Below are 22,892 nucleotides of genomic sequence, written 5' to 3'. Positions count from 1 at the left end.
AATAAGTTTTCCATTTGGGGTACCAATTAACTAAATTTTCCTTGTTGAAAGGAGGAAAAACTTGATAATCAATATTAAAAATGTTAAATATACCAATTGTAATATGTTAATTAGGTTTTTAAGGTAAATGTTATCAATTTTATTTCTATGATTTATGAATATTAGCCACTAATCAGACAGGAATACAGCAAGGAAATTGTACCTAATAAATCTTAGGTATATTGACAAAGAGGTAATAGATGAAGGGAGAGAACATCAGCTTTAGAGTTATTTTATTTCACTAAGAAATCAAAGAACAGGAATCTTTAAGTAGTGAGAATGGTAAGTAACATGAAATGATGACAATTACACCCACTGGATGCCTAGTATCTTTCAAGCACTCTCCTAGCCCCTTTACTCATATGATAGCTAATACTCATAACCCTGAAATATATATATATATATATATATGTATTTTAATTTCCATTTTACAAATAAGGAAACTGAGGCTTGCAAGTGTTAAACACTTTGCAAGACATATAATTAGTAAGTGGCAGAGACAGCTTCAAATCGTATTGCCTTTCTACTGCACTACACTGCTTCTCATCAGAAAGAATAATTCTCTCAGGATAACTCAGAAGCAAAATGCTTACAATGAGGAAGCAAGCTCCAAAAATCATGGCTTTCATTGTCACATCCAGGTCTAATGGGAAGTGAATTTCAAAGTGGTCAGCATCGCTCATTGCAGATAACACACCATTCCACTTCCGAGTAATACTTCCGATACTGGATACACCATCAAGGGATATGACCTAGAAAGACAAGAATGTGACTTTATGATTGAAAGGTGTTAAACTACATGCTCTATTCTCCTGTTTATAAGCAGTTTACACTGAGGTAGTATAAATATGGTGCAGGAAATGAATATAGTAATAATATAATTTCAAATAGGGAATTATGGCCAAGAAGGGTTAAGTGCCTTGCAACTGGTTGACAACCAAGCTGGGGAGTATCTTACAATTCTCAGGCCAGTGTTCTTTCTTCACCCTCAAATGAGTTATTAGGGAAGCCTGTCAGAGGAGGTATGATTTAAACTGATTTTGAAATTCTTTTTCATATAGCAAAGGGTGGGAATTGGGGATTGGGAGGGAGTCTTTCCCAGTCGAGGGAAACATGTTAGCAAAAGCAAGGTGGTATGGCTCTTTTCACTTCACAAAATCCATATGATCACTCAGGCTTTTGTGGGCCCTGTCTTCTTAAAGTATGTCAGAATCCCAAAGGGCTTCAGCTTCTAGAAGGCACCTGCCACAAGGATAATAACCAAACACTACATTTTGGTGATTAAAATGACCCACACACCCTGCCCTCGAAATCTGGCTTATTTACATTTTCTATCTATCTATAATGGCCTTCTAATAAATAAGTCATGGTTGATGATATGGTTATGTAAAATGAGAACTAAGGAAAGTGTCATAGAAAATATTTGAATGAGCAATTCTGGATTATCAATTTTGTTGAATTGTGAGGCATTTAGAAAGAACTCTTTAAGAAGCCCAGGAATCTCCTTTGTCACAACTGTTGTCACAACTGTTAAGAGTAATAAGCTATCATTTTGTGGCCATTGAGATGAAGGCAGAACAGAAGGATTTTCCTTCTTCCAGAAAATGTTATAATCCACTATAAGATTTATCCTGGTTTATGAGTGTTGTCTTGTTTCTTGAGGATGCAGACAGACTTCTATCTTGCAAATAAGCAATTTGCACAACCTCAGGGGTGCTCTATTGGTTCTGTGACATGTGGGGCCTTTTCATTACTCAGGACCTATATTCTGTTCCTGGAAATCTTTGGTAAAAATGGTTAGTGAAATACAGCCAAGAATAAAATAGATGGATTAGGTTAGGCTATTTATTCTCAGGTTTAATGTTTTAAATGGTTTCTTCTTATCTCTATCAAACACTGAAATCATGCAAAACAAGCTCACATTGTGGAAAACATTAAGCAATCCCCTAATGATAATTTGAAAATTTTTCAATGTCAACTGGTTAGTTAACTCTTTTCTCACATTACTTTATTCATTCACACACACAAAAATCATCTAAAAGCACATCATTCTGAGGTCTGTTAGTAGATGTAGAAAAAATAGTAGAAACATTTATTTTTATATTTGTTTACCTCAAAAACAGAATCTGAACCACAGCCATAGGTTGAGCATGGCCCAAGCACTCCCATCATATCTTCTTTCTTCTCATTTTGGATGCTGTACACTGCCCTGCACAGGTTCCAGTGTTCGGCAACAAAGCCAATGGTGACGCCAGGAGGACACTGCACCTCCAGCTGCAAATGAAGCAGTGACAGAGGCGAAGATGCTACATGTATAGGTATACACATACACAGATACACACAACCTAGGTATGTTCCTAATTCATTCAAGAACTAGGGAAACTGTCACTGGGAAAGAGTCTTCCATTATCCCCAGGCTATTTCTTAGGGCTGTATTTCAGTGAACAGCCTTGAGAGATGAAGTCATGTTCCCTTTGGGACAAAATTACTCCTTGTTATAAAATGGTCAGTTCTCCAAGCTCCATGTCCCTTAGCTGCATATGTAGCATCTACCTGGGATCCGCTGAGTCATCCTTGTAGAACTTGGGGATGAGGGGACCTACGCACATGTGCTGGAGCTCACGCTGCTTACTGTGCTGTAATAAAGTTCTTTGCCCCTGACCTAGGGGTCTCACGTCTTCTGGCACAATCCATGAAAAAGTATCATGCTAGTTTCTTAGACTGACATCTCAGACATGACAAGTGTAATAGGAAACAAGAGAAAAGAGGCATTCTGAAAATTGTAGGTTGTGAAGACAACAGTATGTGTGTATAAGTATAGGATGAAGTGGAGACTGATCTCAAATATAAGACTGTTATTATACAAAGACAATAATGACAAAGGAGTAAGCTATCGGACAATTGCTAATATTCACTGAGCACTAAACTATTTGCCAGGCACTATACTAACACAGTTGACATTTATTTACTATATAATCCTCAAAATAACCATCCTATGAGATAGGTACTATTAATATCTCCATTTTATAGGTGAATAAATCAAGGCACAGAGGCTGTAAGTAAATTCTATTGAAAATGCTGGTACTTAATATATAATTAAAATCCCAGTAATCCTAGGAGGTATTTTTTTCTGCCCAGTTAACATATTAAGAACACTGAGGCTAAAACAGGTTAAGTAAATTGCCCACTTTTAAGTAGGTGGCATATTTGAAATTCAAATTCTCTTGGATCTCTCTCTAAAACTTTTCTTTTCCCTGTAGCAAACAATTTTCCTAGGGCAGCACAGATTATAGAAGAGCAACTAAACCGTAACTTGGCACAACTGCTTTCTAGTTCTAGCATCTACCAAGTGTAACACCATCCTCAGGCACTTATTCTTTTTTAGCCACCCTTCCTTTATCTGTAACAAGGTGTAGGTTATGATGGGTAGAGTAAAAGTATCTGAAGTTTCTTCCGATCCTATTTAAAAGCATGTCTACATTTAGTGTGACCTTATTTGGGGATATGTAGGCACATTTAGACAAATGTGTGTTCTAGGTAACAGACTAATTTCTAATTCAGTAGACACAACTGATAGAATTGCGATCAGTGACTAAATAACCCTCATTTGTGCTTGACCCGCCCCCCGCAACTAGCCCCTGAAGACATGAACCCACATGAAAAATGTCTTTGTGGTTTTTCCATAGGTGAGACAATTTGGCATTTGGCTTCCTTCCTCCCCCCACCCCACTATCTTCTTCCATTCTGCCTGTGCCATGAAAGGCCCCTCCTGTGTAGCTTTGGAAGGAGCACAACCGTGCAGGGAAGAGTTGGATCAGGAAGAAACAACGGATGAGACTTCTGTCCTCTTACCTCTTGCCTGGTGGAGGGGCAACAGAAGCAGCAGCAGGTGCATCTGAAAGGTCTCTGCATTGTCATGATTTCTCGGCCCATACAGTCAGTGACCCGGAGCACAAAGGGCCTCAGTGTCCGATAAGCATTCCTGGTATAATCATCTGTGTCTTCGGTCACAAAGTAAACCATCTGGCCCAGGTTGTTTTTAATATCATATGTATTATTAGTTTCAAAATCTGTTATCACTAAAAATGAGAGAGCCATCTTATTTTAGAAGCAGTTAAAATGGGCCTCAAGAAGTCCTTTTGTAGTATTTCACAGGGGCCTAAAGCAAAAGAGCTTTTTAAAAAATTTCAGGTGAAAAATATGCAATTATTAGAACGTCATTGTAATTCATATGCCCTATAAGTATATAGGTAATTTTGAAATTTTAAAACATTTCTTCTGAGAAGTTCAGTGTAAAATGATTTTTAAAACTTTTCCACATAGAAGCAAAGATTGGAAACAATACTCCTGGAGTACTTGAATTAAGAAAACTTTAATTATAAAAACATTTAAAGGAAATTATACACCAGACCATGAATTAATCAGCTTATGAAATATGCTGAGAGGATTAGGGTCATTACTAATTGCAAATAAGAAAACCAAATAAGAAAAGTCAAAGGCTCTATGTGGAGGTAAAATGAATGAAATGAGGGTGTAGATCTGATACAGTGAGGGGAACTGAGAACAGGCATTGTGCTTACCGTGATTTTTTCTTACTTCCACAGCATTGGACTTAGAACCCAGCAGACTGAGACTCTATTTCCAGCTCTGCCATTGATTAGCTGACTAGGGTGCCCTTGACTAGCTCATCTAGTCTTTTTGCTCCTTCTTTCCCTTGTCCATGAAAAGTGAATACGGAGGAGTTGAGATGGGTAAAGGATAGGGCGTTCGATCAGGTAAAAATGTTTAAGTCCTTTTGAAATCTAAGAGCTCATGTATGATGTGTAAACAGATAAAATTATACAAAGTTAAGTCCCTTTATTACTTTCTTGAAGATAGGGTAATAGAGGATAGTCTTTTCTCTTTGAACCACTAAAAAATGATCAATATAAATAAGGAACTAGATATTGGATAATGCAAATTTTCACCTGATTCAAATATTGCTGGACACTACAAAAGTATACATACTTTCCAGGGGTTCAAAATGCTGAAGAACATGTATGTTGTCCAACTGTTGGGATAGAACAAAGCAATTAGGAGAGAGAGAAATAACAGAATCAAATCAAACCAGTATTAGAAAAAAACCTGATGAGACAGAAATTAAATGTATCAATTGATACAAAAATATCTCTCTGAAACTGAATGGAATCAAAAACATTTTTATCAAGTAAAATCAGCCCATCTGCACCTGATCAGATGGTTATTAGCAGAGCTGTCCAGATAGAACACTCTCCTCCAGGTCCACTGTAAAATATTGAAACAATTCTCTAAAATATCAGAAAATCATCTTCCTGCTTCAGTAACAGCACCTAGAAGAAGCTATGTTGCCTAGTTCAGTTCCTACTCATTGGTCTCTCTGATATGTCACCCACAGACTGGACTTGTCAGGAAGTTCGGGACAGTTTAACATGGACCAGCCACAAGAAGCCAATTTTCTCAGTGGCTTAGGGAGAGTGAATGAGGCAGGGTGGACCTTGCACAGGAATCTCCGATCTCATATTACTTCACAGTACCTCTGAAAGAGGTTAACACACTGACTTCCATTCACTTGGGCTGCTGATGCCAGGGTCTTCCCTAAGTGCAGACTAATAGGGGAAGATCCAAGAGAGCTGGAAGCGTGTGAATAGGATGAGGGCAAAGGAGAGGAAACATTCTCCAAGGATGGAATCCCTTGAAAAGGGAGGTTGGTAATACCATTAGACCAACTTCTACCTTAACTTTACTTAGGAATCACTGTAAAGATAAACACTTTGGCCCATCATCTGTTATACTTGAGAACATCCTAGCAGAAAAGAAACCCCCTTAAGGACAGACTACACATATCTAATTGTAGATAATTTAGATCATTAGATCATTCCTAATGCCTGAGCCCAGAACACTGCCTGAAATGCCATATTTTACCAAATGTTTGTTGAATACATTAATTAATGAACACTACATTACTGTGGTAATAAATAAAATTTAAAATAATGTAACCTGACATAAACATTCTGTGGCGTGATCCATTACAGGAGGGTATAGAGAGGATACAATCTTTCTTTCATTAAAAAATTTTTCGGGCTTCCCTGGTGGCGCAGTGGTTGAGAGTCCGCCTGCCGATGCAGGGGACGCGGGTTCGTGCCCCGGGCCAGGAAGATCCCACATGCCGCGGAGCGGCTGGGCCCGTGAGCCATGGCCGCTGAGCCTGTGTGTCCGGAGCCTGTGCTCCGCAACGGGAGAGGCCACAGCAGTGAGAGGCACACGTACCACAAAAAAAAAAAAAAAAAAAATTTCTTTTATGAAAAGACGATCAGGTGAGAGGGCCTAAACATGTCTTACAAAATTATCAAAAGTGGCCACTAGGGTGGTTTACAGTCCCTTTGAAAAACTCTAGGGACTCTTAAACATCTATAACTAAAAAGTAAAAATATTCACTACTTGGTAAGAGCTTCTACTGCTGAGCAAAATATTCTAAAGAAATGCCTGTTACTGTGAAAGCAGTTTACCCAATAAGATACTATGGTTGTTAAGAAGCAGTCCTAACAAAGTGTGGAGTCACTGGCCAAGCCAATATTCTAGAAATAATGTAAACCTGCTACTCTGGATGTTAAAGTGTCAGGATAGTCCTGATAATGATTCATGTAATTTGCACACGAGATGGCAAAAAGACTATGATAGGGACTTCCCTGGCGGTCCAGTGGTTAAGACTCCACACTTCCACTGCAGGGGGCATGGGTTCAATCCCTGGTCGGGGAACTAAGGTACAGCCAAAAATAAAAAAATAAAAGCCTAGGATGAAAAAATGCTTGGATGCCTGGCTCTGTGTCTTCCACCTACACACAAGGTGTTTCAACTAAAAACATCCACACAGCTATTATCCACTGGGTGGGTCCCATGTGCCAAAAATATTAGGCACGTTACAAACCTTATCTCATTAAAAATTCTCCTAACAACCAATAGAGTAGGTATGACTAGCACTATTTTATAGATGATGAAATTCAAGCACCAAGAGGTTAGAAAAGTTACTCAAGGTAGCAGAGTGAGGAGAGAGTAGAGCTAGAATTAAAACCCAGGTTTGTCTGGCTCTAAACCTGTTTTATTTGTTTCTTTTTCATTTTTTTTTTTTAACTAAAAACATTGCTGAAAGGGAAAATAGATTTCATAAAATATGCCCATTTAACTTCACCTAAAGTAATAGAAGAAATTAAGAAAATGGTTTTTAATATTTAAATGAACAATATTAAAGCTATACATTTTTAAAAAGAAATGACTCTAGATATTGGATTTCTAAGGAAATTTTCTACATTTATCATCAAGTAAAAAAATAAACTTTCTAAACTTGGTTAACTTATAAACATTTTATAAGCTTCCAAAATAATGTAGGGGTTACTCTAGCACTGTACCTGAATGACTGGCTTTGTCAATATTTTGCCAAACAACAGGTTAATAAAGTTTTTGGTTTATGTAAAATCCAAATTTTCCTGATACAACTGTATTACTTTCAAAGATCAACACTAGAACTTTGTAACAATGGTTTTCAGTACACAGGATTAACAGTCAGTATATAAAACTGAAAAGAGAAACATGTCAAACTCCAAGGAACATTTGGTTGACTACGGTGGGGAGACATGTATTGAATTGGCAAGTCCCTTGCTTATAATGTGTCAATATTCCAACACTTGCTTTTTCTAAAAGTGAAACATGATTTAGTAGTTTCTAGGGGATTTGCAATACTAGGTTTATCTTATTTTCATTAAGCAACATTTTTATTTCTGACATGGGTTTTTAAACAGTACCATTTGATGATACACAAACCTGTGGGCATGTTGCCCCAGTTTCTGAAATGGGTGGCCCAGTCCTAGAATGTCCATCTAGATATAAATTAGAGAGTCTCTGTGTTGTGGAAAGGGGTTCTCCGGAACTTGACCTGAAACAGTATCCTTGGAGGTCCCCTATTTTTATTTACCTTGTATGCTTTGGGAGGTGACAGGACTGGCTGATGAAAACTATGGGTGGTGAGAAATAGCAATGGCCTGAGGCACTGAGTGATTTACTCACTGTCTACCGTTCTGTTCTGTTCTTTGTAATGTTGCTTTTCTTGACATTCAGCCTTTACTTCTAAGCAAATGACACTCCAATTAACATCTTTGATAATTTTTCTTCTATTCCAATTCCTAGTTTTTAAACTGCCTTCATAGGACATCTTGAATGTCTTAAAATTCAATATACAACCTTCACAAAAACCGTATCATCCCACCAAAAAAATCCCTATGTTCTTTGTTCCCCATTCACATTTCTGAAATTAGCACTACCACTCCTATAGTCTCACAAACATCTGTCATCACTGACCCATCCCTTTATCCACTCTATCCAGTCTCTTTTTGTTGGATCCCCAGTCATACTTTGTAAGAAAATAATTTGGATTTGTGTGGAGTACCTGGGCTAAATATTCCAGACCTGGAGGACAGTTTGGCATAACAGTTGGCATTGGCATCCACACTATTGGAGCAGAATGTTGTGGTGCAGGATATTTTCCAGGCTGGTACTGGATAGGATGGCTACCACCAGTTTGCATGTACAAGGGGAAGGTAGTGGGCTGATGTGGACTGTAGTATCCCACAGGCAAGCCTCCTGGGTGGCCTGCAGGAGGAGGGACAGCTGGTCCAGGGGGCCCTGTGTTCAAAAACAAATGAAAGTGTTATACATTATAAACACTACAATATATTGGAAATTAGCATGACTTTTTACATGGAGATGATATGGATCACACAACCTCCACTTAAAAATAACAAGGTGTTCCATTTTACGAGTGTGTAGGATGTACCAAAATGTACTAAGGGGATTTACACATTAACTCATTTAATCCTCTTAAACCTTATGAGACAATTATTCCCATTTCAGAGGTACAGAAGTAAGGTTGAAATATCAAGTTAACATGTTAGCCTCTAGGCATTAGCTTCCTTCTTTGGAGATAATAATATACCTACTTCATTAGGTTATAGTAGGATTAGCGCAAGGCCTAGCATATAATTAGCATGGTTATTTTTTTGTTACTATGTTTACTGTTATTATTGTTTAAGGTCATAAAGATAGTAAGGTCTACTTAACTTCAAAGGGGTTCTTCTTTTTGTTTTTTTTTTCTTTTTGCGGCTCGCGGGCCTCTCACTGTTGTGGCCTCTCCCGTTGCGGAGCACAGGCTTCGGACGTGCAGGCCCAGCGGCCATGGCCCACGGGCCCAGCCGCTCCGCGGCATGCGGGATCCTCCCGGACTGGGGCACGAACCCATGTCCCCCGCATCGGCAGGCGGACTCCCAACCACTGCGCCACCAGGGAAGCCCCCCAAAGGGGTTCTTTTAATGACTGCTGTCTAACTCCAGAACAGTTTCATCATCCATCCCCAAAATCCCATACCCATTAGCGGTCATTCCCCATCTTTTCCCCCAGTCCCTGGAAACCGCTATCTCTATAGATTTGCCTAATCCGGACATTTCATATAAATAAAATCATGTGACATAGCCTTTGTATCTGGTTTCTTTTACTTGGCAAGTTTTCAAGGTTCATCCTTGAACTTTGCATTAGTACTTCATTAATAAAAACTAGTGAAATAACAATACTCATGTCAGACAAAATATACTTTAAGACAAAAACTGTTACTAGAGGTAAAGGACATTTTATTATAATAACAGAAGTGTCAGTCCATCAAGAAGACATAACAATTATATACACCTAAAAACAGAGCTTCAAAATACATGAAGCAAAAACTGACACACTAAAAAGTGAAATAGGCAATCCAACGAACAACAGCTGAAGGCTGCAATACCCCACTCACAGTAAGGGACAGAACACCTAAGCAGAAGATCAAAAAGGAAACAGAAGCATGAAAAACACTATAAATGAAACAATACATAACAGGCATGTATAGAACACTCTACCCAACAACAACAGACTGAACATTCTTCTCAAATGCACATAGAACCTTCTCCAGGATAGACCTACTGGTTGGCCATAAAGCAAGTCTCAACAAATTTAAGATACCTGAAATCATACAGAGTATATTCTATTACAATGGAATAAAACCAGAAATCAATAATAATAGAAGAAATTTTGGAAATCACAAATATGAGGAAATAAATCAATACACTCTTAAATAAACCAAGGGGTAAAAAGAAATCATGAGAGAAATGAGAAAATACTTTGAGATGAATGAAACAAAAGCACAATATACCAAAGCTTATGGAATGCAGCTAAAACAATGCTTAGAGGGAAATTGACAGCTGTAAACACCTACACTAAAAAAGAAATATCTCAAATCAGTAACCCAACTTTCCACCTTAGAAATAAATCAAACCCAAAGCAAGCAGGAGGAAATAATAAACACTGAAGTAGAAGTGAGTGAATGAAACAGGAAAAACAATAGACAAAAATCAGCAAATCTGGGCTTCCCTGGTGGCGCAGTGGTTGAGAATCTGCCTGCCAATTCAGGGGACACGGGTTCAAGCCCTGGTCTGGGAAGATCCCACATGCCTCGGAGCAACTGGGCCCGTGAGCCACAACTACTGAGCCTGTGCGTCTGGAGCCTGTGCTCCGCAACAAGAGAGGCCGTGATAGTGAGAGGCCCGCGCACTGCAATGAAGAGTGGCCCCCGCTTGCCACAACTAGAGAAAGCCCTCGCACAGAAACGAAGACCCAACACAGCCAAAAATAAATAAATTAATTAATTTTTAAAAAAATCAGCAAAACCAAAAGTAGGTTCTTTTAAAAGATCAACAAAATTGAGAAACCTTAAGCCAGACTAACCAAGAAAAAAAAATAGACTTCAATTATTAAACACAGGGGTGAAAATGGGGACATTACTAAACTTACAGAAATTAAAATGCATCATATGGAAATATTATGAACGGTTGCATGCAAAAGCAGGGTCCTGTGCATGATCTCTGCACACAGCACCACCAAGGGGGTGGGAAGACCACCCAGGCTACGCCTCCTGCCCAACCCACTGACCCGTCCCTACCCTCACCCCATTTAAGGAACCAGCTCAGCCCCTGCCTCGGGGAGTGAGCAAGGCCACCTGCTTCTTGTTCTCGCTCCCTCTGCTGTAGCAGGAATCCCAGTAAAGCCCTGCTTCAACTTCTCATCTGGCCTCTTAACAATTTCTGTTGATTAAATTGTCCAAGGACCTGGGTCTGTAACATATTCACTGGTAGATGCATAGTATGTGAAGTGATTAGAGAGGAGGGGCAACTAACCTAGGCAGAAGAGATACCCTGTGATGTAAGTGCTGACACATTAGACCCAGCCAGCACCTTTACGATGAGCAAAGGTTTTAGATACAGCAGGTACAAAATGAGCAGCTGCACAGAGGAAGCTCAGTACCACAGGAGTAAAGGCCATGCATATATAGAGATTTAGCAAACAAAACAGAAAGGAAGGTGGGGAGGAAGTGACGATTATGAAAGACCTATGCTCTGTGCAAAGAACCTGAACTTTATGCTAGTAAAATGTAAAATGGAGTGACCAGTTTTACATTTAGAACCTTTATGAATGAGAAGGTTAAATTAGGAAGGAGGTGCCTGCAGGAGTCTAGATGTGAGGTAAGGAAGTTTAATTGTGATGAAAAGAGTAGAAAGTGGAGAAATAATAATCGACGTTTAAGAGACATATTGTCTTGGCAATAGACTGGATGTGAGGAAAGATTCTCAAGTTTCTGACGTGGGTCCCTGCAGGCCTCCAGTGTAGAGAAAGAACAGAGGGCACGTGTTCCGGAGTGAGATGCCCAAGATGCACTGAGGAATCACTGAGTTTGAGATCTTGGGTCACCCAGGGCAAGTGGTCTACAGGCAGGTGGAAATGCAAGTTTAGAGCAGAGGAGACTGATGTGGGTAGGGGCTAAGGGATTCGTAAGTGGTTAAAGGCAAATGAAACCATATGGGGTATTCCCAGTATAACTTAGGAGAGTGTAAAAGGACAGGTGAATGGAAGAGGTGAGAGAGAGGACACGGCAGGGCAGGGCTGGACAGGGGAGTGGCCCAAGGACCTCTGGGGAATACCCATTTTTAAGGGTAGAGAACACAGACCTCTTGACAGAGACCAGGTGTCAGGAGAGACTAACAGAAAAATAATGGTAACTAGAAACAATGTTAAATTAGAGCTAAGTGAGAAAAAAAGTGCTAATGTCTTTAGAAAAAATGGAGGAAATTTCACGTTTCAGTTTGTTGTGAAGAATAGACTTTAATTCCTTTAAGAGCTGTATTTAAGAGTACCCAAATTGGATTGGAAATCGGATATCCTGCTCATCAGTTTTTTAGAACTATTATTAAAAAGCATACAATGCACCTAAAAAGTCACACAAACTATCTCAAAAATACTAACTGTTATATCACTTCAATGAGTTGATGATTAATTCTTCTGGTATTAACCATGTGATTTTAAGATAAAAGTATGTCATGGAATAAAATTTGAGGATCAATAAATTAGAAAGGAAATTACAATTTAGATTATGGTGCTATTCAGTTTAGAGACTATACTTCTAAAAAAAATTGTATACAAATGTATGTAATCAAATGATTTTTGTTATAAGTATGTATTATTCAGAGATGTTAAGAGAAGTGAAGAAAAAAACATAATCTAATTACGTGTGGGAAATGTTTTATACTCTCTTTCAAGCTTTAAAATTGCCGTTAAGGGTTCTGATTGTTCTGCAGGAAAACACAACAAAACATGTTTAACTTTGTGTAACTATAGTATCCCACACTTATTTAAATAAAGAACTCTGTTATGGAGCATTTTCCTACCAATGCTAGTGTGAGAAATACTGCTTTATGGGATTTGCGTTTTCTTAGTTATTTTGAATATTATCATCCTTTTTTATTTCAAAAAAGTATGTCATTTTCCTCTTTAAATAGACTACATATAACAAAGGCTTCTTTATTAACTATGTTTTTAAACATATTTGGCCCAAAATTATTTTCAATGGTAACAAATATCCAGTAATGTAATGCAAATGGAATTATATAATTGAATTTAAAGAAATTCATTAAAGCTAAAATTTCAAGTATAGTATTTCAAGTTCCTTAATGTGAATCAAGGGCACACAATTTGCATCAGTATAAATAAGTATATAGTTCAGCCACTAGATGGTGATCACAGTGAATTTTTGTTGCTGATTTTCATAACTGAAAATTCATTACTTGTGCTATTTTTTTGATACAGAAAGGAAGAGACAGACACTTTCCCAGATGAGCAGAACATGATTTATAACCAAGGTTTACTTCTTAGAAACGGTGGAGTTTCTGTTCTACTGGAACCTAAGTTCTTGGATATAGAGTGACTGGTGAATCTAAGACAGATTATGTAGATAATGTTGATAGCCACTGAAGTAAAACATAGAGAAACATATATATAGTGATATTACAATGTAGGGTTGTCAAAAACTTGGATTTAGCAGGGGTTAAGCCATAATGAGGGGTTATACTGGATCAGATTCACACAACATGCATACACATGAGGGAAAGGGGAAAAGGAAGCCCTGTTTTCAGAAAACACTACCGGGGCAAAGGCTACCTGAGCTCCATGAATCATATGTCTGGAGCCAAGACAACATCCTTGCCATCATCCTGTGGATACTGGGGTTTCTTCTGCTCTTTCACAGCCTAACTCACTGGTTTCTGCCTCTAAACAAACACTTAAATATATATTTAAAGAAATATCACTATACTTTATCATTTTCTAAATCACTAAAATGTATTTGAATATAATCCTGATTAAAACTATTTCCTTAGTCAAAAGTAAGAGTTGGTTTTTTTTTTAGATGTTTTAGGGCTTTAATGTCCTTCACACGGTCAACATAAAACACTGACAATGGATGAACAATAGGGGAAAAGACTGTTCAGCGAAGATCTTCCCGAACTCACGGCATCACTGGTCAAACACCATAAAGAGAACAGTCACATGAACAGTAAGGGAGTTTAACAGAGATTTTTAGTTTAACAGCGTAACTGAAAAACAAAGAACCAACCAAGTAAACAAGCAAGCAAGCAAGCAACCAACCGTTCTTCTACCCACTGAAAGGAAAGTAAAAGTGAATCAGGGAGCTTCCAAATCTGGTGAAGCAGCTTAAAAAGGGAGAGGGGAGGGGGAAGGGGAGGCACACAACAGTTGAGAACGTAACACTCTACTGCACAAGGTCAAGGATCCTAACATTCTCAAAGTCTCAACATATACCAACAAGAACCATATTATTAGAAATATAAAGGCACAGAGATATAAATGCATAGAGATATAAACTATTTGGTATTAAAAACAGACCTTGCTATATAAACGTATAGTATGTCACTTTTATCTCTTTATGAGAATAACAGTATAAAGAAATATCTCCAGTTTGCCTTTTAGTCTGGAACATCACAACACGGTCGGTGGTGACCTGAATTAACAGCTGCAGAATCCAGAAGACCCCACTGCTGTCATCTTGCAAAGGATCAAAATTCAGCACCTACAGGGCTCCACCCACCCTCCATGCTGTGTGTCTCTAAAAATAATGACGTGCAATTTGCATACAATTAAACCCATAGGCATCTTTGAATATGAGATCTAGGGAGGAAAAGTAGCAGCAAAGACAACAGTAGCTAGAATTTGGTAGAAAAGCAAGAGAAGATTTTTTAAAAGCTTCCACTTCAAGTCAGGATTAAGGTTAAGTTTCAACAGCTAGGCTTAGCTGTGGATGTTTTGCTGTTCTCTGGAAAAAAAAGAAAATCTATCATAAGGATGTTCATTCGAGAAAAATACTGTTTGTTTAGTTTTTTTAGCCATGACCAAGTGAAAGAGTAAGAGTATTTTTAATTTTAAAGAATTTACATATTGCCCAAATACTTAGGAGTATCTATTTTCCTGAGTCCCTGAGTACAGTATGAGTTGTGTATTCAGACTTATAAAAATATTTGCCGAACTACAAGCTCCTGAATCAGAACTCAAAGCCATTCACTTCCATTTTTCTGCACTTCTCCTGCCATTTGTCCCAACCAGACCTTCATGACCCTGAGCTTTTGGACATATTGTTCTTTCTGCAAGTATGGCCCTTTCCCCCTTTCCTTCGATTGATAAATTCCTCACGTGCCAGTAAAACTTGATTTCCTCAGTTAGTGCTTCCCTCAAATCCCCAGTAGAGGCAGTTACTGCCCTCTGTGCTCTACACAGGACAACGTTCTCTTCACATTCAAGCAAAGAGAATGCCATCAATGTTTGCACAACTTCCTTCCTAAGACAGGAATATAATTCTAATTAACATCTAGTGAACTACTCGGCACGCTGTAGGCATCCAGTATTTATTTACTGAATCATTCCATTAATTAATTAGTTAATTTTAAAAGCAATCTTAACTATGAGCATGGTTTTCTGGAGAGGGGCAAGATTCTTCCTGAATATTCAACCTACCTGGTACAAAATGGGAATTGTACTCAGGAGGGGCACCAGGCCTTGGATCAGGTGATTTTATTTGATTCTCCATTTCATCTGCAAGTTGTTCAGGGCCTGTGGGGACTATATTTTGGGGGAGAGAAAGGGGACCTGATTTACAATGGGAATGATAATATGATTACAGAAGATATTCATTTTTTAAATTTTGGTATGCATCAATGAATATAACCAACATGACATACACTCATTTTTTATAAAAAAGCAATTCATTATGTAATTAGACATCAACCTATTAATATATTTGATGAATTTTTAGCCTGAATATGGACTTAAAAATAAAACTAAGCAATTATATTGTTATGATCAAAGCAACAAGCTTTCATGCTAGTGTTCAGCTGACCTGATGCTCATTCCTATCTACATAAACTCCTTGCACAGTAGCAAAACTTCTTTCTCCTATTATATAATAGGGAGAGTACAGTCATTTATAGAGTGCATCTGATTTAGTCCCGAATCCTTTTTGGAAAATGGCTGTGTTTAAATAAATTCAAAGCACAACACAATAAATACTTAATAAATTTAATATATAACATGATGAATACTTAATAAATTTAAAACATAACACAATGAATACTTAATACTTTAAATAGCAGTAATGCTACACACAACTCAGCTGGAGGTGGTTCAGTCTTCCTCTCCAGTGAGTCACATTTTTACCATATTCCGCCTAAAAGCAACCTAGATCATTGTAATTGCTGCAAGGGAGGTACTGAAGTCACTTGTCTTGTCCTCTTGTTGAAATTAGAGAAATTACTCACTAGAAGGTAGTCCTGAATCTCTTAACTGGTTGACTTTTATCTCATAAGAAACACAAATCCCACAGATGTGGTGTTTCTCTCCTTGTATCATCTCCTACATTGCTTGAAAAAGCAGCGCTACTTTTGAGTCTTCTTCTGTAAGGGCAAGCTGCCATCACAGGCTTTTTATTACTATTACCTCTCTTTGCAGATTTACTCTCCTACCTGTATTTTTCCTTTACCTAACTTTCCCCCACATACTTTAGAGATTTTTGCAGTACCTATATGCCAGTATAAAACCCTTTTAATCCTTTTCTGTCAAAGATAAAGAGGAATGTTCATATATATAAATGAACAAATGAATGTATATATATGTATATATTCTTCAAATATTAAACAAGTGACTTAAAAGTGAAATAAACTCCAATTTTTTAAGGAAAGGAATCACACAGTTCACATTTGAAAATAAAGCATATTAAAATTTATTCACAAAAACTTACCTGACATTTGAAGAATTCTAATTAATCCTGAAAAAAAAACACATTTTATACCTTTAAAAATATATTTATATAGTTAGTATTATTATTTAGTAATACATGTAACAAGTTCTGTGATTCTTTTAGTCCCCAGTTACCTTTCTTTCATTCCTTCATTAATTCAACAAATATTTCCTGAGCATCTATTATGTACCAGGGACTATTATAGGTGTTGAAAATACAGCAGTAAACCAGATGGACACTCTGCTGGAGATTATATTCTAGTGGAGTGAAACATATCAAGAGATATTTAAGATTAAATTTAGATAGTACAGTTATGAAGAAAACAAAGTTAAAGATTAAGAAAAACATGGATGAGGCGCTCGAGGAGGGTCAGGGAAAAGCTCTCTCAGGAGGTGAGCTTTCAGCTATCTGAACTATGACAGAAAGCATTATACTAAAAATGTAGGAAGAGAGTTCCCAAAAGACAAGAAAGTAAGTGCAAAGGCCTTGAGATGGCAATGAGCTTGGGCAATGACCAAGGGAGAGAAAGAGGTCAGGTGTGACTGGAACACAGGGAAAGAAGAGAACCGAGGTCAGAGGTGGAGACAGAGGTCTGATCATACCTGAAACTCATGGCAAAATGTTTGGAATCTGTTGTAATTGCAGTTGGAGGTCTTTGGAAGACTTTAATCAGTGGAGTGACCAGATCTGATTTAAACTTTATCTTGAGGGGCAGGAGTAGAAGCAGTGGGGGAGGGATGGCAGCAGTAATCCAGGTGGGAGCTGATGCTGCCTTAGACTGGGGAGGTAACATGAGAGAGGGTCAGATGCCGTCAGATGCATAACAAGATTTGGAAGCAGAACCCACAGGAGTTGCTGATGGACTAAGTAAAGAGAGGAGTCGAGGATGAGTCTCATTTTTTAAGCCAGGGTACCCGAGCTGATGGTGATGCCATTAGCTGAATTAGAGAGGAAGATGGTGGGAAAATGTTGGGACTGGGGAGGGCAGGAATCAAAAGTTTAAATTGGGACATGTTATGTTTAAAGAAGAGTCCAAGAGAAGACATGTTAAACATTTAAATAAAAAACATGTATATGTGAACATTATGAGAATAACTCAGAGAAGTAATCTAGAAGTTGGGATGATATTTGAAACAAGGGGTGGAGGTTGGGGAGAGAGTTCATTGATTTCATTAATTCAATTAAGGGGAAAAGATTATTACAGAAAGGAATTTCAGTATTTCAGGTTTCTGAGTTCTGGGTGATGACAAATAACAAGGAGAAAACATCAGCAAAAGCTATAATACACTGAATGCTTATCAAATGTCAGGAAAAGGCAGAGCACTTTTCATATATTATCTCCAATTTGCACAGCAAAGAAACCATAAACAAAATGAAAAGACGACCCACAGTATGGGAGAAAATATTTGCAAATGATACGACCAATAAGGGATTAACCTCCAAAATTTACAAACAGCTCATGCAGCTCAATATCAAAAAAACAAACCATTCAGTCAAAAAATGGGCAAAAGATCTAAATAGACATTTATCCAAAGAAGACATGCAGATGGCCAAGGGGCACATGAAAAGATGCTTAACATCACTAATTATTAGAGAAATGCAAATCAAAACTACAATGAGATATCACCTCACAGCAGTCAGAATGGCCATCATCAAAATGTCTACAAACAACAAATGCTGGAGAGGGTGTGGAGAAAAGGGAACCCTCCTACACTGTTGGTGGGAATGTAAATTGGTGTAGCCACTATGGAGAACAGTGTGGAGGTTCCTTAAAAAACTAAAAACAGAGCTACCATATGACTACCATATGATCCAGCAATCTCACTCCTGGGCATATATCTGGAGAAAAACATGGTTCGAAAGGATACATGCACCTCAATGTTCACTGCAGCACTGTTTACAACAGCCAAGACATGGAAGCAATCTAAATGTCCATTGACAGATGAATGGATAAAGAAGATGTGGTACATATATACAATGGAATATTATTCAACTATTAAAAAAATGAAATAATGTCATTTGCAGCAACATGGATGGACCTGGAGATTATCATACTAAGTGAAGTAGGTCAGACAGAGAAAGACAAATATGATATCGCTTATATGTGGAATCTGAAAAAAAATGATACGAATGAACTTATTTACAAAACAGAAACAGACTCACAGACATAGAGAACGAACTTATGGCTACCAGCGGGGGAAGGGTGGGGGAAGAGATAGATTGCAAGTTTGGGACTGACATGTACACACTGCTATATTTAAAATAGATAACCAACAAGGACCTACTGTATAGCACAGGGACCTCTGCTTAATACTCTGTAATAACCTAAATGAGAAAAGAATTTGAAAAAGAATAGACACATGTATATGTATAACTGAATCACTCTGCTGTACACCTGAAACTAACACAACATTGTTAATCAACTATACTCCAATATAAAATAAAAATTAAAAACAAACCAAAAAAATAAATAAATAAACAGGGACTTCCCTGGTAGTGAAGTGCTTAAGAATCCACCTGCCAATGCAGGGGACACGGGTTCGAGCCCTGGTCCGGGAAGATCCCACATGCCGTGGGGCAACTGGGCCTGAGTGCCACAACTACTGAGCCTGCGCTCTGGAGCCCACGAGCCACAACTGCTAAGCCTGTGCGCCTAGAGCCTGTGCTCCACAACAAGAGAAGCCACCGCAATGAGAAGCCCATGCACCGCAATTAAGAGTAGCCCCCACTCGCTACAACTAGAGAAAGCCCGTGCACTGCAACAAAGACCCAACACAGCCAAAAGTAAATAAATAAATAAATAAACTGGAAAAAAAGTAAATAAACAAAACAATGTAATAGTGAAAAAACAAATGAAAACATCTAATACGTAAATGGCCAATGCTGCTCAACTCAAGTACTTCTAAGTTCCCAGTCCATGTTCTTTCCAATGAGTTGTCCTGCTTATCAGAGTACAGAATGTGGTCATTTGTGTTGCTCCAGTAGGGTAGAAATCACCGATACAGGGTAGGTATGCCAAAGAAGCATTAGAACACTATATGAGTGAGTAGTCAATACAGACTGAGTTGACCCAGCAAATGTCACCATGGCATAAGCCAGTATGTAGATTCTAGCCTCCTGCCAAGCCTGCGTCAGTCTTGGACCATTTCCTCTCCCTCTCTGGAGCTGGAGTTAGTTGTACAACATCCTACGTGTCTTAAAAGTAAAAACAGCTCCCTGGAGCACATCACAAATCCAGACCCAACTGCAGGCCAACCAAGAGTTCCAGGAACTTGTCCTATTCCTTTAATGATGGTAATATCTGGTGTTTAGGAAAATGCCCCTACCTTTCTAGAACCTTAAATTCTGGACATTCCTAGGAATGTACTCTCAAGTGACTGCATGTGTACACACAGGTTATATACGAGAATATTCTTGACACACTGTTCATACTAAAAGAAACTAAAAACATTTCCAGTGCCCATCAATGGTACACTGGATAAATATATTCTGGTATATTTATATGATATAATAGTATACTGTAGTGAAAACAAAGTACAGCCATACCCATCAACAGAGATGAATCTCGAAATTACAACACTGTACAAAAAAAAGCAGTCATAGGAGAACACATATGAGTCCATTTAAGAATGTTCAAAAGCAGGAAATGAGACAAAACGCTTTTTTTCTGATACATGTATGGGGGAAACTTTAAAGAATAAAATTAGGTAATTAGTAACACAAAATTTAGGAAAACGGTTACCTGTGGAAAAGAAGTGATGTGGGTAAAGTGTTTAGCTCTGGCCCCCAAGGCGCTTGAAGTTCCTGCTAATGTTCTAGTTCTAATAGGGTGGTGAAACAGGGGTGATGGGTTGTTACTAGTTTTTAAAGAGTACATATACATTTATATCTGCATATTTATATGTATGACATTGTTTCACAATAAAAAAGAACCATCTGACAGTTATATGTTTAGTGTAACTTTCTAACTAAACATCTATTGTTCCTTTCTACATCAAGCCTGGGGATTGCAAACTGTCAAATAACTGTGATGGAAAGTAATTAGAACAGATTATTGAGTGCCTTAGTAAAAACGGGCCAAATTATCAATCTATCTATCCATCTATTCATCCATTCATCCATAAATCCATCCAACTATCTAGAGTGGCAAATGGTACAGCATAGTGCAAAAGTGGCATATGTTAACAATTGCTGAAGCTAAGTGAAGACAGATTTGAATATTTTTATTACAAAAACAAAAAACTTGAAGGAAAACAAGTACATAATTCTGGACCCCAAAAGTGAAATAATACCTCTGGGGTCCAGGCCTGGAAATCTGTACTTTTAACACAGGCCCAGGTGATCCTTTTGATCAGGCATGTTTGGACTGATATAGTGTAAAGAAAAATAACAGTTCTCAACCATGCCAGGCAGAAATTACCATTCAAATGTGATTCCAGTGATTGAAAAACACCTTGAAAAAATAAACCAATTTTGAAAAAATTTTAAATCTATAAGAATGTTTTTTAAAGTAACTAATATCAATGAATTTAAAGTAAAATACACCTACACATTGCCTAACAAGCTGCAGGTGCTCATGGAATTTGTTTAGTCCTCCCTCCTTTGAGCCACTGGTTTCTTTTTTTTTCACCACTCTAAATGCTCTCCCCATTCTTAAAAATTTTACAATATAGTTTTGTTTTTTTTAACATCTTTATTGAGGTATAATTGCTTTACAATGGTGTGTTAGTTTCTGCTTTATAACAAAGTGAATCAGCTATATGTATACGTATATCCCCATATCCCCACCCTCTTGAGCTTCCCTCCCACCCTCCCTATCCCACCCCTCTAGGTGGTCATAAAGCACGGAGCTGATCTCCCTGTGCTATGTGGCTGCTTCCCACTAGCTATCTATTTTACATTTGGTAGTGTATATATGTCAGTGCTACTCTCTCACTTTGTCCCAGCTTCCCCTCCCCTGCTGTGTCCTCAGGTCAGTTCTCTACATCTGCGTCTTTATTCCTGCCCTGCCACTACGTCCATCAGTACCATTTTTATAGATTCCATATATATGCGTTAGCATACGGTATTTTTCTCTTTCTGACTTATAAAAGAACCTTATCTTAATAAACTTCCTTTAAAGTTCAAATATGTTGTAAGATTTTTGTTTTAAGTGATACATTCTCATTCTCATAGAAGGAGTACAGAATGAAACAGTAGTAACTGTAAACTACATAAATATCTAGCACATAAATATCTAACACATATAAGAAAACACATTATAGTGAAACGTTATAAAAATCATATTCCTTTAAAAATATGGTCACAATAATTTTGTAAAAATAATTAAGATGCTTACAATAATCTGCATAATTATAATATGGAAAGTTTTGTTTTTAAAAGTATTTAAAATCTAGAGAATATGCTAAATAATAAATAATATTTCCTTTTCAAATTTTCTATAAGAAATGTATAATAGGGCTTCCCTGGTGGCGCAGTGGTTGAGAGTCCGCCTGCCGATGCAGGGGACACGGATTCGTGCCCCGGTCCGGGAAGATCCCACATGCCACGGAGCGGCTGGGCCCGTGAGCCATGGCCGCTGAGCCTGCGCGTCTCGAGCCTATGCTTCGCAACGGGAGAGGCCACAACAGTGAGAGGCCCGCGTACCGAAAAAAAAAAAAAGAAATGTATAATAGATTTTATAATCTGAAATGAAAAAAATAATAGAAATAGAACTGACAATCTAGACTCTTACAGTGAATTTAACTAAAAAGACCTGAGGTCTATAAAAGATGAAAACTTTACACACCCTTCCAAACACAATTCTCTTTACAGACTTGAAGCCAAAATCTTGGCTCCTGTGGTGTATTGTGTTAGTTTTATGGGTTTCCTAGTCACCAGGGAACTAGATAGTTGAGTGGACTCAGTATGAATGGATTAAAGTCCGATGATTGTGAAGGATTCTGTCATTCCTGTTCCACACCTTGGCAACTTAATAGGTTGCTGTTACATGGGCTGGAATTAAGAAACTATCCTACTCAAAAAGCAATTACAGAGGCCTGCACTAACAAGATAAATTTAGGTCTGTTACTTTGGAAGAAAACATGCAGTAGAAGTAACCCAGAGACACATGGAATCTTTCATTAGAACA

At 38.0% G+C, this 22,892-nt stretch overlaps 1 protein-coding gene across 4 annotated transcripts in view; it reads right to left on the bottom strand.

Annotated features, from left to right (window-relative positions):
• Window positions 1-22,892, bottom strand: part of PLSCR4 (phospholipid scramblase 4) — a 107,794-nt gene that overhangs the window by 2,427 nt on the left and 82,475 nt on the right. For all 4 annotated transcript variants that reach the window (XM_079922337.1, XM_079922338.1, XM_079922339.1 and 1 more), the window contains 7 exons: window positions 16,763-16,789; window positions 15,484-15,588; window positions 8,495-8,730; window positions 5,047-5,089; window positions 3,892-4,118; window positions 2,152-2,313; window positions 633-791 (listed from right to left, as the gene is read on the bottom strand). In XM_079922337.1, the coding sequence (XP_079778463.1) occupies window positions 633-791; window positions 2,152-2,313; window positions 3,892-4,118; window positions 5,047-5,089; window positions 8,495-8,730; window positions 15,484-15,588; window positions 16,763-16,769 (939 nt within the window). In that variant the 5' untranslated portion in view covers window positions 16,770-16,789. The remainder of the gene's footprint in view (window positions 1-632; window positions 792-2,151; window positions 2,314-3,891; window positions 4,119-5,046; window positions 5,090-8,494; window positions 8,731-15,483; window positions 15,589-16,762; window positions 16,790-22,892) is intronic.

Source organism: Stenella coeruleoalba, assembly GCF_951394435.1.
Source record: "Stenella coeruleoalba genome assembly, chromosome: 5".
NCBI lineage: Eukaryota > Metazoa > Chordata > Mammalia > Artiodactyla > Delphinidae > Stenella > Stenella coeruleoalba.
Note: the sequence above shows the minus strand (reverse complement) of the source record. Positions and strands in the feature narration are given on the sequence as shown.